The sequence below is a fragment of the Talpa europaea genome (genome assembly GCF_964194135.1).
Source record: "Talpa europaea genome assembly, chromosome: 5".
NCBI classification, from domain to species: domain Eukaryota; kingdom Metazoa; phylum Chordata; class Mammalia; order Eulipotyphla; family Talpidae; genus Talpa; species Talpa europaea.
This window is the reverse complement of record NC_140071.1, coordinates 51,690,347-51,705,475: the sequence shown is the minus strand read 5'-3', so window position 1 is coordinate 51,705,475 and position 15,129 is coordinate 51,690,347. Positions and strand designations below refer to the sequence as shown.

General features: G+C 37.2%; 1 protein-coding gene across 1 annotated transcript in view; it reads left to right on the top strand.

The window, feature by feature from the left end:
• The window catches only part of BDP1 (BDP1 general transcription factor IIIB subunit), a gene marked incomplete at both ends in the record, with an annotated part of 75,124 nt that overhangs the window by 28,034 nt on the left and 31,961 nt on the right, over positions 1-15,129 (top strand). The window contains 7 exons of the mRNA XM_084232943.1: positions 20-132; positions 4,307-5,189; positions 5,832-6,026; positions 7,061-7,336; positions 8,363-8,535; positions 9,472-9,673; positions 11,649-11,737. Coding sequence (XP_084089069.1) covers positions 20-132; positions 4,307-5,189; positions 5,832-6,026; positions 7,061-7,336; positions 8,363-8,535; positions 9,472-9,673; positions 11,649-11,737 — 1,931 coding nt within the window. The remainder of the gene's footprint in view (positions 1-19; positions 133-4,306; positions 5,190-5,831; positions 6,027-7,060; positions 7,337-8,362; positions 8,536-9,471; positions 9,674-11,648; positions 11,738-15,129) is intronic.

Genomic DNA, 15,129 nt, shown 5'->3' with positions numbered 1-15,129 from the left:
AATGTTGTTTGCTATTAAGATTCCTGAACAAATGGAAGATCAGTCATGTAAAAATTTTGAATGCGGAGAAGTCACATCACAATCTGAGCAAATTCAGCCAGATGAACCCACGGTTCTTAATGAAAGTCTAAGGTATGCATATTTTATTGATTATATAATTTTTAAGATTTTTATAAAGTTTTAGAAATTGTTAATCATTTAAAAAAATTTTTTTAAAGATTTATTTGTTTATTTTATAAGCACTGGGTACAGTCAGAAGCACGGGAGGGTGAGAGAATTCACCAGAGCCAGAGCAGGGAGCAGAGCTCCCTGCTGAGGGGAGCAGCGGGCACGGCAGGAGAGGTTTGTGCACCATGTGGGACCCTCGCTTGCGGCCGGGTATTGAACTAGTGCTGCAGAGGCTGCGGGCAGCTTCGCAGCCCAGCGCTCACCCACTGTACCACCGGGGAAGCTCAATCATTTTTTTTAAAGATTTATTTATTATGCATACAAGAACTGGAGTACAAACCAGAGGAGGCGTAGCTGAAAGGATTCACTAGAGACAGTGGGGAACAGAACAGGCAGACTGACAGAAATACACTACTGAGGGGAGCAACGGGCTAGTCAGGAGAGGTCTGCTGCACCATGTGTGTAGCTCCCTGACCTGGGATCAAACTCATGCTGCACTGGCTGCGGATAGCTTCATGAGTTGTGTCTTATCCCTTGTGCTTCTAGGGAGACCCTTGCCCAGAAATTGTTAATCATTTTTTAACAAAAGCAAATTAGACTGATCATTATCTTTATATCAAGTTATACAATGTTTAAAAGGTAGTATCACTTTTCCAGACAGTTTATCTTACAGTCTTCATGGTTTGGGTGATTTGAAAAGAACTACTCACCATACAGTAGACCTTGAGTTACTCGTGGCTAGTATTATCACTTAACATAGTTGTTAAATTAGATCTCTAAGTCCAAATATGAAAATGTTACTAATTTTCTTACTATTTGTTTCTCTGGAATTAGATTGATCACATACTGCCTTTACTTAAATTTTATGTAAAACACAAATGTAAATGTAAAACACAATATAAATCACTTCTTTTTTTTTTTTTTAAAGATTTATTTTATTTATGCATACAAGAACTGGGGTGTAGGTCAGAGTTGCAGGGGGTGAGAGGATTCACCAGAGACAGAGTAGGGAGCAGAACAGGTGGATCTACTGAAATACACTGCTGAGGGGAGCAGCAGGCGAGACAGGAGAGGTCTGCTGTGTCATGTGGGTTAGCTTCCTGGCCAGGGTTCAAACTCATGCTGCAGTGGCTGGTGAAAGATTGATAGCGCTGACTTTAACCTCTGCACCACCAGGGAGGACCCTGTAAAATTACTTCTCATAGCCAAAGCCCTTTATATTTGTTAATTCCCTTTTGGAAGATACTAAAACCAGATTGATGAACTTACTAGTATGCTTTTTTTTTAAAAAAAATTCTTTTAGTGAATTTTCAGTGTGTATAGAAGCAGAGAGAACAGAATAATGGATTCATATCACCTGCTATCTAGTTTCAAAAATTACTGATATTTTGTCAGTCTTTACATTTAAAGTCTGACCTATCCTATGCTTATAGCTATACTAGCTTGTTTAAGTACTACATATCCTGAGAGTGAAAGCTAGGTTTACTGAGTTATCAACATTTTAAAGATCTTTATTAGAAGAAAGAAAAATTCTTTTAATCCTTATTTCTTTGTCTTCCTGTGCTTCTTACCTACTTCCTTTCTTCTGTTTTTTATCATATCATATACACCTATTTATAATTTCCCTTTTCCCTCTCAAACACTTTGAACTGTTCAAGGTGCTATATAAAAGAAAGCATTAATAAACTCAGATGAAGAATGCAGTAAGATTCTACTTGATGAGATAAATTAGTGAATGTGTTTTTGAACTTTATTCTTCTAGGATAATTTTACATTCCATCTATTTCATATAAATATCTTGAAATTTGTCCTATGAGTAGTGAGTTATCTTCTGGAGCCTTATGAATATTTTATAGATTGTTAAACTCTATTTTAGAAAAATACCTGTGAACTTCAGAGCAGAATTTGTGCTCATTACCTTCTTTCCTACCTTCTCCAGTTGTAATTCTTTTATTTTCTCCTTAAATTCTATGATCTGAGGAGAGAGTTGTAGATCTGCTATATGTTTTAAGTTGGGAATAATCTAGTGCAAATTCATACTAAATTTCTAATCTCAGATACTGCCCTTCGGTTGATTATGCAGCTGATGTGAGGTATGTTTTGTTTATTGTGTTCCTAGTTTCTGGCAGCCTCCTTCCTGGCATGTAATAGGTTTTTAGAATTAATTTTGACTTATTGTTCATGAAATCCATGAACTTCAGATTTATCATTACTTAGAGATAATCTGAGCATATAGAATATAATCATAACATTACATGTTTGTACCTTAAAATCTCTCTTTTTTAAAGATTTATTTATGCATACAAAAACTGGGGTACAGGCCAGAGGTGTGGGAGGTGAGAAGATTCACCAGAGACAGAGTGGGAAACAGAATAGGCAGCTTGATGGGAACACAGTGCTGAGGGGAGCAGCAGGCGAGTCAGAAGAGTCTGCCGCACCATGTGGGTTGCTCCCTGGCCAAGGATCGGACTTGTGCTGCAGTGGCTGCGGATAGCTTCATAGGTTGCATCTTAATTCCTTGAACCACCAGGGAGGCCTCTGTACCTTAGAATTTTAACTGATACTAAAGTAATGAAATAATTAATAAACTTTGCTGAAAGCATTTCTATGTTTTAAGACTACAGTAGTTTATCTAGTATTGCTAGTATAGGAACCTCAAAAAACCTAGATGTTTCTGGATAGACATGTAAGGTAGAAAATAAGTAAGTCAGAAAATAAAATCCATTCAGGGTAAATCTTATTAAATTAAACCTCCCTTATTAGTTGGCATTTCACATTGAATGTTATCATTTACTAAAGTTGATGATAGATATAAAACATGTCAGTTTTATAAATAAGTATAATTTGAGGAAGCAGTATTGTTCTTTTCTTTCTTTCTTTCTGTTTAAAGATTTATTTATGCATACAAGAACTGGGGTACAGGCCAGAGGTATGTATGGGGGGTGGTGAGAGGATTCACCAGAGACAGAGTGGGGAGCAGAACAGGCAGATTGACTGAAGTACACTGCTGAGGGGAGCAGGGGGCGAGACAGGAGAGGTCTGCTGCGCCATGTGGGTAGCTCCCTGCCCGGGGATTGAACTCGTGTTGCAGTGGCTGTGGATAGCCTCATAGGTTGCGTCTCAATCCCTTGCGCCACCAGGAAGGCCCAACAGTATTGTTCTTACTGACCTGCCTTGTTTATTATAAATTGCATTATAAAAAATAGTTGTTTCAGCAAAGAAAAGTAGCTTAGCACCTATGTAAGTTCCAACAAACAATTGCATCGTTAATTATCTTTTTTAGAAGCTCTTACATGTTTGTAGTTCTTCAGCCTAACATTACTGAATTAATCTAATGTTTCATTTAACCTGCTTTTATCCAAGGTTGTTAACCTTTCTGATTAGCCATTAAGAGCTCTTTTATTCATTGATACAATTTTTGCAGGTTTTACTATCTATAAATATTATATTACAACACAAAGACTTGTTGCTGCTTTTCTGGAGAATAGGGTGCTTGTTCTAGATTGTGATTGTTGTATGCCCCATGACATTCTCCAAACTGCAAAATGTTGCTGTTTATTTAAGCTTTCCTTTTATTTCCAATTTATATTATTAAATCATAAACTCTTAGAAATGTCTGTATTGGAATTTTCAGTTTAATTGTTTTTTGAAAGTGTGGTGGGGCAGACTCAGTTTTTAGTCAAAATAAGACTATCTTATTCAAGTCACACTTCCATTCAATTGTTTAAGATTCTGGTCAGGTTTAGCAATATGAGTTAGTTTTTTAACTCTTCTAGCAAGGCATATACCAGGGTATAATAGGAGAAAAGGGATAATCACAAATCCTATGTGTAGAACTAGAGTTCTTTCTCAGTATTTTTGAAGGATAGTGTGGGTGAAAATGATCATACTCATAGAAAGTGACCATACTCATAGATTTCTCTTTATATATTCCTCTGTATAAATAGATTACTTTCAAAAATTACTATAATTTCAAGAAATGGTATTTTCTCTCTCCTTTAATTAAAATATTCTTTTTTTGTCTAGGGATTCCTGGATATTCCTTGATTTTTTTGGAAAGTTCATGGTATTGATTTCTGAACCATTATTGCTTTAACTCAGCCTGTTTTAAAATTGGATTATGTTTATTTTTTTGTAGTATTCAAGAGGATAATAATGCAGATATACTCAAGCATGTTCCAATTGTAAAAACTCAATTTCAGAAGCCAAAGCCAAATGTAGGAAAAGGAATTGGAAGAAAGGAAATGTTCTGTAGGGAAGAGGTACCAGAGGAGACACTTGCCTCTGAGGAAATGGCAATATCTTTGAGAGAAATTGCAAAATTAGAAATCTCAACAAGGGAGAAGGTGTCAGTGGAGGGTGATACTATTAAGGAAATGGAGTCAGATTTAAAGGAAACTGGAAGAAGTGACACCTCTCCCAGGAAGAAGATACCAGATATGATTGAGGTTGCTGTGGAAATGGAGACAGATTTCAAAGAAAGTGGAAAAGAGATTTCTCCAGGAAAGAAGATACCAGAGGTGACTATTGTCAGTGAGGGAAAAAAGACAGATTTGGAAGAAACTGGAAAAGGAGAAATATCCCTACAAGAAAATGCCCCAGAAGAAGTCACCACTGTAGGTGAAGTACAGACAGGATTGAAAGAAACTGGAAAAGAAAATTCCCTGAGGGAGAAGGTACTAGTGGGGATCAGTGCCTTAGGGGAAAGGGAGATTCATTTGAAAGAAACTGAAAAAGCAGGCGTTTCTCTGATGGAGACAGGATCAGGAACGGTGACTGCCATTGAGCAAACAGAGGCATATTTGAAAGAAACTGGAGGGGAAGTTTCCTTGAGGAAAAACAGATCTGAAGAGATCAGTGCTACTGAGGAAATGGTGGCAGATTTGGAAAACACTGGAAAAATAGATGTTTCTCTAAGGAAAAATGAGCCAGAGCAGACGGATACCTCAAGACAAACTGAAACAGATTTAATACAGACCAGTAGTGGTGACTGCAGCACTGTGCCCTCACGAAATGTCAAAGTATGTATTTTCCTGTCCTTTTTTTGGACTGCTATTTCAGAGTAAAAGTTTAAAAACAAGTTCATGATTATTGCCCTTCAGTTCAATAACATTTAAATTTTCTAAAAATCTGAAGTCTTTTTCAACCCTAAATTCTGTGCCTCAGGACCTTGGAGAATATTTCTCTCTATATTTTTCTAATTGTGGAAAAATTACTATTCTTAGGGGTTAGTTTGAAGTTAGTTATTTAGATAAAAGGAATATAGGAAATTGGAATATATGGAAATTTGTGCAAACTCTAATAAGTACATACATTGGAATTATTTCTTTTGAATATGTGTAATCATTTTTCTTATTTCCAGCCCTATTCCATTTTAAAAGGTAGTTTTATTAAAAGCTCCCACTTATTTAAAGTTTTTCCTAATCTTTTTTTGGATAGGTAATGGCATTTAGATAGGTAATCATAATGTACTATATAAAAGAGTTTCCTGAATTCTGTTTTAACTTTTATAAATTAAATTTCATTTTCTTCAAAAACTTAGGAAGCAGACTTTTAGATTTTTTAAACATAAGTGTTTCGAATATAATAGATTTTTGTTTGTAATATATGACATGCTTAAGGAATCTTGAATATTTGCTAATTTACTGTGGTTATTCGTTCAGCATGCTAGCAGTGAAGTACTGCCCATGGTACATACACCTGTAGAAGAAACAACATATGTTGAAAAGGAAGTATCAAGTCCATCACATCATTCTTTTCAGACTTCTGAACTTGATAAAGTAGAAGAGCAGGGGATGCGGCCTCCAGATATTACACAGCAGTGTCCAGATACTAATTCAAGGTATAAGTATGCAGGCGTATTGCCATTTTTTCCCCCATATTAAACTTGCAGATATATTCAGGTTTGATTTTAATAAAGGTGTTGGGCATAGAGCCCAAAGAAAAGAGTAAAATCTATGGGAGGCATGATAAAATTGTATTTGTAAAGATAGCTTTAAGTGAAGTTTTAAGACATTAACATCTATAGTATGGAGAGAGACTTTTTAAATAGTTTTAGGAAGACTCGGAGAGAGGATTGAGGTCATTCTGATAGTTGATTGTGAAAATTATTAACAGGAAGATGTATGTAGCACATATTCTCAAGCAATACAGTGTTACAAGCTCATACTTGTGCAAAGATGGTGCAATTCCTAGATTTATACATGGATTGTTCTTCTCAAGTTTTTTAGGACCTACCAAATACTCTGATTGGTAGATGTTTACTGCCAGTCTGTAAGGTTGTCTTAAGATTCTGCTTCCACTGCTTCTTCAAATTCTTTAAAAAAAAAAAAAAAAAGGAAAAGATTTATTTATTTATGCATATATGCATAGAAGAACTGGGGTATAGGCCAGAGGTGCTGAGGGTGAGAGGATTCACCAGAGAGAGTGGGGAGCAGAACAGGTGGATTTACTGAAATACACTGTTAAGGGGATCAGTGGGCGTGACAGGAGAGGTCCGTTACACCCTATGTGGGTTAGCTTCCTGCCTGGTGATTGAACTCAGGCCGCAGCAGTGAGAGCTTGACAGCACTGAGATTTAACCCCTGTGCCACCAGGGAGGCTCTCCGTCAATTCTTTTTTTTTTTTTTTAAAGATTTATTTATTTTATTTATACAAGCACTGGGTACAGTCAGAAGTGCGGGAGAGTGAGAGAATTCACCAGAGCCAGAGCGGGGAGCAGAGCAGGCAGAAGGACCGAAGCACACTGCTGAGGGGAGCAGCGGGCGGCAGGAGAGGTCTGCGCGCCATGTGGGACCCTCCTCCGGTGGCCGGGGAGCAGCCGGGGATCGAACCGGCGCCGCAGAGGCTGCAGACAGCTTCGCAACCCAGCGCTCAACCTCTGCGCCACCAGGGAGGCCCTCTCCTTCAATTCTTTCTAAACCTTGATAATCTTTGTTTCAAAAGCAAACCTCTTCCTCAAGAACAGAAGCCATTTGAAGTTAAAACAGTACCTTTTGTGAGAAGCCGATTCAAAAAACCAAAACCAAACTTGGCAAGAGCAGCTTTAAAGAGAGAGACTATGGAAGCAGACAAATATGTACCTGGGAAGAAATTGGAAACTGATAAAATGGAGGCTGTTGTGATACAACAGAACAGTGAAAACACGAATACTCTTCCTTCTCAGCAGGTGAGTGACTTTTAAGATGGAGGTTTTTTTGTTTTAGTTATGGTTACTAAAATATAACACCTGCAATTAAATTTTACTAATATTTGCTCATAATTTTTACTCTGGGTAATATTGTTGTTATATTTAATAGGTGTTTTTGTTCCCACATGGTTTGTATAAGCATCTCCCATCTTTAATGAGGGTCAGTATATCATGGGAAGGAATTTATGAGGCTTGGATTCCCATTCAAGTCCTGACCTTTACTAGCTATGTGACCACATTGCTAAAAGAACCATTTTCTTCATAGGAAAAGTGGGAATGATATTCTTTTATTTCACTGTGTTGTGAAGGTGAAGTGAAGTTAAAGGCTTGATCTGAGATAAAAGAGATATTTTATTTACTTCATTAACTTGCTGCACAACAGATTAAGATTGTGTGATACAGTAGACTTTGAAATGAAATGTTAATAGTCACAAGTTGAGGCTTCTAAACATACTTTCTTGAATTAAAATTCTTATTTCACATCTTAAGATAGCTTAGTTCTTACTATGCTTGAACATTTATACTCTTTCGCCTAGTCTTATATTTTAAAAAGATAAATCATCTTTTCCATTGATTTTTTTTTTACCTACCTATAAAAGCTCTAAATTAGAAAAAGAAATAAAATATGAGTCTTTTATAATGTTTCATCTCTCCCAAGTTAATTTTGTGGCATTTTTATACTTTTATATATAAGAAACTTTTATAAATTTTTAAAAAAGATTTATTTATTTAACCATACAAGAGCTGGGGTATAGGCCGGAGGTATGGATTCACCATAGACAGAGTGGGGAGCTGAACAGGTGCATCTACTGTACGTAATTTTCTAGATGTTCAATATTATTATATTTCTAGAAATATAATTACTGGGTATTTAAATTTTTAATAGGTGTTTCCCTGTTGTCCTCTACAACAGCTCCCAATTTCTTCTGATAATGGTGTATTGAAGTTCCTATTTCACTGTATTTTTATCAGCTGTTCATGAAAAAATTTTTACGTGCCTTCTAGGATGTGACTTCTCTAATGACATCAACAGAAAAAGACAAATCAGGTCCTAGGCAGGAGGAGGCTGTGATGCTACCTTGTATACAGACTCAAAAGGACCTTTCAAGTTCTTGTGAAGTTACAGAGGAATCCAAGTCTACAGAAGCCCAGGAAAAAGAATCAGTTGTTTCTGTCGGGTAAACAGTGATAATTCATTGAAAATCTAAAAGAAAAGAGATACTTATTTTCAAATATTTTAGTTTTATTAAGATGTGTTAATGTATTTTAAAAGTGTATATAAAGAATACTTGGTTCATTTTTATTTATGTTTTTATTTATAAGCAGTTATAATTAGCTGCTTAAGATCTTATACAATACAATATAGTCACACCATTTTGAAAATTGTAGTAGGTAAAATACATATAATGTAATAGTTGCCATTTTAACTATTAAGTGTATAGTCCAGTGGCAGTAAATACATTCATACTGTTTTGCAGTCATTACCACCATCTATCTCTAGAACTTTTTCATCTTCCCACACTGAAACTCTACCCATTAAATAGTAATTTCCCATTTTTCTCTTCCTCTAGTCCCTGGCAACCACTATTGTACTTTTGTCTAGACTACTCTAGATACCTCATAAAAGTTCATTATCTTGGGCCTCCCCGGTGACGCAGCGGTTGAGCGCTGGGTTGCGAAGCTGCCCGCAGCCTCTGCAGCGTCGGTTCGATCCTCGGCTGCTCCCTTGCCACTGGAGGAGGGTCCCACATTGGCGCGCAGACCTCTCTTGCCGCCCGCTGGTTCCCTCAGCAGTGTACTTCGGTCCTTCTGCCTGCTCTGTTCCCCACTCTGGCTCTGGTGAATTCTCTCACCCTCCCGTGCTTCTGACTGTACCCAGTGCTCATATAAATAAATAAATAAATCTTAAAAAAAAAGTTCATTATCTTTTGAGACTTGAAATAACTTTTCTTTTTTAAAAGAAGACATATTTATATTCAGTAAGTAAGTTTTCTTTAATGGTAGAAAATATTTTTATGCAAAGTTTATTAGAAGAGATTTAAATTTTTGTATTTTAACAGTTTGCACCTTTTTATAGTCAAGTGCCCTATTTTTTTTCCTGTTTCCCTTTCTAGGACGCAAAATATAAACACTTCGCAACAAGAAGAGAAGGGAAGTGTTACCCAAACTGCTCCACCAATTAGGGGCCGACTTCAGAGACCCAAACCAAATATAAGAAGAGCAGGACAAAGGCAAAGAGTAGAAAAAGGAGAAGCTAAAGTCATAACTAGGGATGAAAAAACACAAAAAGAGGAAAATAAAAAATTCCTGGCTGTGGTGAGTTTGAATTAAATTGATCCTTTTTATGCATATTGAATCATCAAATGATGGCTCAGACTTGGCTTAACATATAGGCATCTGACACTTATTCTACTCAATGAACACATAATATGTCTAGTTTTTGTTTTAGAATTTACCACTTTGGAATATTTTTGAGTGAAAATATATTTATTCTTTTCCTAACTTAGGAATCTATTCACTTTGAAAAGTCTGGTCACTCCAAAATAATATCAGCACCCAAATCACAACACTGAAATAACCACTGAAAACCCTTTGATGCATCATATATACATCAGTGCAACTATGTGTGCACAGTTATGTAAATTTAAATAATAAATTATTTGTATATTTTTTTTGTGACTTACAGGTTGTCATTTGTATGGTACATAGCTTTCTGTGTTAACAGATAGGGAAATACTCCATTTTTAATTGCTGCATAATATTTGCTTCTGTGAATGATATTTTATACAATCTCTCTTTTTTTTTAAAGATTTATTTATTTATTTGTTTATTTGTTTATTTATTTATTTATGCAAGCACTGGGTACAGTCAGAGACATGGGAGGGTGAGAGAATTCACTAGAGCCAGAGCGGAGAGTAGAACAGGCACAGTGATGAAGTACACTGCTGAGGGGAGCAGCGGCAGGAGAGGTCTGCGCGCCATGTGGGACCCTCACCCGGCGGCCGGGGATCAAACCGGTGCTGCAGAGGCTGCGGGCAGCTTCGCAACCCAGCGCTCAATCTCTGTGCCACCGGGGAGGCCCCATTTTATACAATCTCTTAATAGTGGCTCTTTCAAAATAAGAAACAGATCTAAGTAGTTTAATTCCCGTTTTAACTAGTTCTTATTTTATTTTCCCTCTTTTCTCTAACATGAGAAATCTAGATTTAAAGTGATGATAGTCCATGTTTGAATCCCCCGAAAAAACTTTTTTAAAAAACATTAGAGCCTCCTACTGGTGCGAGGGGTTAAGTCTCAGCACTATGAAGCTATTGGCAGCCACTGCGGCACGAGCTAGATCCCTGATCATGGAGCTAACCCACATGATGTAGCAGACCTCTCCTGTTTCACCCACTGCTCCCTTCAGCAGTGTACTTCAGTCATTCCGCCTGTTCTGCTCCCTACTCTGTCTCTGGTGAATCCTTCCACCACCACCCTACCTCTGGCCTACACCCCAGCTCTAGTATGTATAAATAAATAAAATAAATCTTAAAAAAAAGAAAATTTAAACAAATAAAAAAATAAATAAACTGTTTGAAAGGGGATGGTTTACAATCAATGCTTATTTCAGTTTTTTTAAGTGTGTATAAAAAACTAAACATGTAAACATATTACTTCAGTAACCTTTGAAACTATGAGCTAGGCAATTTTGTTTGGGCAACAAACATAATATTGCTTATTTAGCTTGAGTCTTTTTTTTTTTTTTTTAAAGATTTATTTATTTTTATACAAGAACCAGGGTACGGGCCAGAGATGTGGGGTGTGAGAGGATTCACCAGAGACAGAGTGGGGAACAGAACAGACAGACGGACTGAGTGCACTGCTGAGGGGAGCAGCGGGTGAGACAGGAGATGTCTGTCCCGCCATGTGGGTTTCTTCCTGGCCGGCCGGGAATCGAACTTGTGCTGCAGTGGCTGCGAATTACTTCATAGGTTGTGTATTAACCCCTGTGCTACCAGGGAGGCCCTAGTTGAGTCTTACTTTAAGAAAACAATACCTTTTTTAATGATTGAGATCTTTTACGTATGTTCTGTTAAAAAAAATGGTTTGTGTTCTACAGGGGAGGGGAAGGGAGAGGGCTCAAAACAAGGAAGGGAAGAGCACAGGGGACCATGGGGATGGTGCACGGGTGAATTGGTGGTGAGAATTTTCATGGACTACACCTGAGAGGAGAAAGCATACATTGTACAAAAATGAAGAATGATGTAAAATAAATATAAATAAAATAAAATAAATGGTTTTGTCATTTTAGGCAAATTCTGCAGTTGGAACTGAAATTGAAGTTGTATCTGCCAAAGTTTCAGAATGTAGCATGAATGATATTCTAGATGAAAAGACAAGGTGAGTTTGTTTTTTAGAAAAGCATAAAACTTCAAAGATAAAGGTTGTTTTTTTTATAATTGATTTTATATAACTTTACATCTTGAAAAATTTATGAAAGGTCAAAGTGGTACTATTTATGACAGAATATTTTAATCTGCTTCAAATACTATAATAATTGTATGGCTGATGTTGTCTTAATTTATAATTATCTGAAAAAATCCCTCACTTTATTTTAAAACTAAGCTTTATAGTAGACAAGGTCCTAAAGTTCTTTGTATCATTAGAAATTTATAACCTGCTAGCTAAAATTCTTTTTTTTTTTTTTTAAAGATTTATTTATTTATTTATTTATTTATACAAGCACTGGGTACAGTCAGAAGCGCGGGAGGGTGAGAGAATTCACCAGAGCCAGAGCGGGGAGCAGAGCAGGCAGAAGGACGGAAGCACACTGCTGAGGGGAGCAGCGAGCGGCAGGAGAGGTCTGCGCGCCATGTGGGACCCTCCTCCAGTGGCCGGGGAGTAGCTGGGGATCGAACCAGCGCTGCAGAGACTGCGGGCAGCTTCGCAACCCAGCACTCAACCACTGCGCCACCGGGGAGACCCTAGCTAAAATTCTTAAATAGAAAATGTAGTCAAGTACTTAAAACTATATGCTGTTTTACTTACTCATTTATTTTTTCTCTTTAATCTTTTTTTATTAATGAGCTATCATTATTTTACATCCTTCTTTGTTTTTTCACAATTCAGGACTTCTTCCCTCAGGTATCGTCATCATAGTTTTCCCAGCACCAAAGCACCCATAGTCCTCCACAGTAGTCCGTTGTGCTCTCCTCCTTCCCCCTTACCTGCTCTCCTGAATACTTCAGATCTTTGGTTTGTTTTCAAGGGTCGGTCTTAAAGTTTGTCTTTGTCTACTCCTTTGTTGGGTTTCTCTGTGTTTCACATATAAGTACAAATCATCCAGTATTTATCTTTCTCCATCTGGCTTACTTCACTTAAGATAATCCCTTCCAGTTCCATCCATGTTGCCCCAAATACCATGAGTTTATCTTTTTTGATTGCTGAGTAGTATTCTACCCCTCTCACTGCCCCCCTCCCACCCCATCTTCTTGATCCACTCATCTGTTTGGGGGCATTTATATTGTTTCCATATCTTGGCTGTTGTAAATATTGCTGCTTATATTCTGTATTTAGAGCTGTGTCCCTGCCAAATGATAAGAGTGATCTTGTATAAGAACTGTACTAGTGGTTCCTATTTCAGCATTACCACTCTATTTTTATTTTTGCAGTATGCTTTATTGTTATTGATATAAAACAGGATGTGTTGTTTCTTTTAGTATATAAAGAAAATAAAATATCCTTTTCTGAGTGTAGTTCATGGTCCATCTAATTTTTAACACTGTATTTGTAACTAGAACTTAGTGAAGTATTTATTAATTTTCCTCCAGGCCGTCTTCTGCACTTAAAAATCTACTTTGAACATTCTAGCTTCCTTTAATTACATAGAATAAACTTGCTTTTTGGGTGAGAAATAAGAAATGTTACTGTTTTATCAGTCTCTCTAGGTGAACTCAGAAATATTATTGGACCACCATCATCTAAACAAGTGATGCTGTTGATTTTGGATGACTTTAAATAGCTTGCTTTTATTTAGGTGAGGTTCAGATTGGAATCTTTTTTGTTTTTATATGAATTTCACTTTTTTGTTTCCCTGTGTGTGTGTCTGTATTTTGATATCGTTTTTATTTTGACCGAGACCAATTTTACATTAATTTCAAGTTCCCTTATCATAATGGCCACTTCTTTATTTCTTTAAACTGGATGTTTAAGTGAAGGGTTAGGTTCTTGGAAATATTTTTCACTAAGATGCATTACAAAGATATTTGTTTTTCAAATACTATATTATACTACACTGATGATTGATTATGCCAAGTAATTCATATCTAATAATGATTGTAGAGGACACTTTCTGAGATGTTAATCTCCAGACGTTAGAGATGAACCTGTTTGTATGACTGTTTTTTTCCTAATTGCTGTTTGTGGACTTATTATCCAGGTATAATTTAATTATTGTTTTTAAAGATTTATTTATTTATTTATACAAGCACTGGGTACAGTCAGAAGCGCGGGAGGGTGAGAGAATTCACCAGAGTCAGAGTGGAGAGCAGAACAGGCAGACTGACGAAGTACACTGCTGAGGGGAGCAGCGGGTGGCAAGAGAGGTCTGCACGGCATGTGGGACTCTCGCCCTGTAGCCAAGGATCGAACTGGTGCTGCAGAGGCTGCTGGCAGCTTTGCAACCTAGCGCTCAACCGCTGCACCACTGGGGAGGCCCTTTTTTTTTTTTTTTTGGTTTTACAGAATGTTGCCGTTTCTTATGTGCTAGGCATTGTAGTAGGTGCTAACAATATGAGAGCAACACCGACTATTGAGACAGACAGAAATATCTTGTCCTTGTGGGCATCATTTTCCAATTGGGGAAACAGTTTATGAACAAAAGAACTAAGCTGAATAAATAAGTTTAGAAAAATAAAGCAAGTAGGAGAGTAGGGAGTATCATGTGTAGAATTTTCTTTTTAATTAGCAGTGATCAGAGATTGCTTCATTAAAAGAGTACCATTATAGAGAAGACCTAAAAGAAGTGAGGTATCAAGTCAAAGGGATGTTTAGGGGACGAGGGAATAACTGTTCAAAGGTACATAAGGCAGTGGGCCTCCCTGGTGGCGCAAGGGGTTAAGATGCAACCTATGAAGCTATCTGCTGCCTCTGCAGCAAGAATTCGATCCCTGGCCAGCCAGGGAGCAACCCACATGGCGCAGCAGACCTCTCCTGACTTGCCCACTGCTCCCTTCAGCAGTGTACTTCTGTCAATCTGCCTGTTTTGCTCCCCACTCTGTCTCTGGGGAATCCTCTCACCCAACCCCACCCCCACTTCTGACCCGTACCCCAGCTCTTATATGCATAAATAAATAAATCTTTAAAAAAAAAAAAGTACATAAGGCAAAAGCATGCCTGATTTTTATTTTAATTTAAATTTTATTTTTTATATTTCCCATACAATTATAACCCCCTTATTTTGACCCCAAACCCTCCCTTCCCCGCCCCCCACCACCATAAAGTGTCTCTGGTTCATAGTTGTTTCTCGATTTTGATATTTTCTTTCTTATAGTTATTCTTTTTCCTGGTCCTTTATTTAAGTTTTCTAGATTCCTGCTATGAGTGAGACCATTGGTATTTTTTCTTTTTCTTTCTGGCTTATTTTGCTGAGCATGATCCCTTCCAGCTCCATCCATGTTACTGCAAATTGCATGTGTTTATCTTTTTGAATGCTAATATTCCATGGTGTATATGTACTGCATCTTCTTGATCCAGTCATCTATTTTTGGGCATTTGGGTTGTTTCCAAAGCTT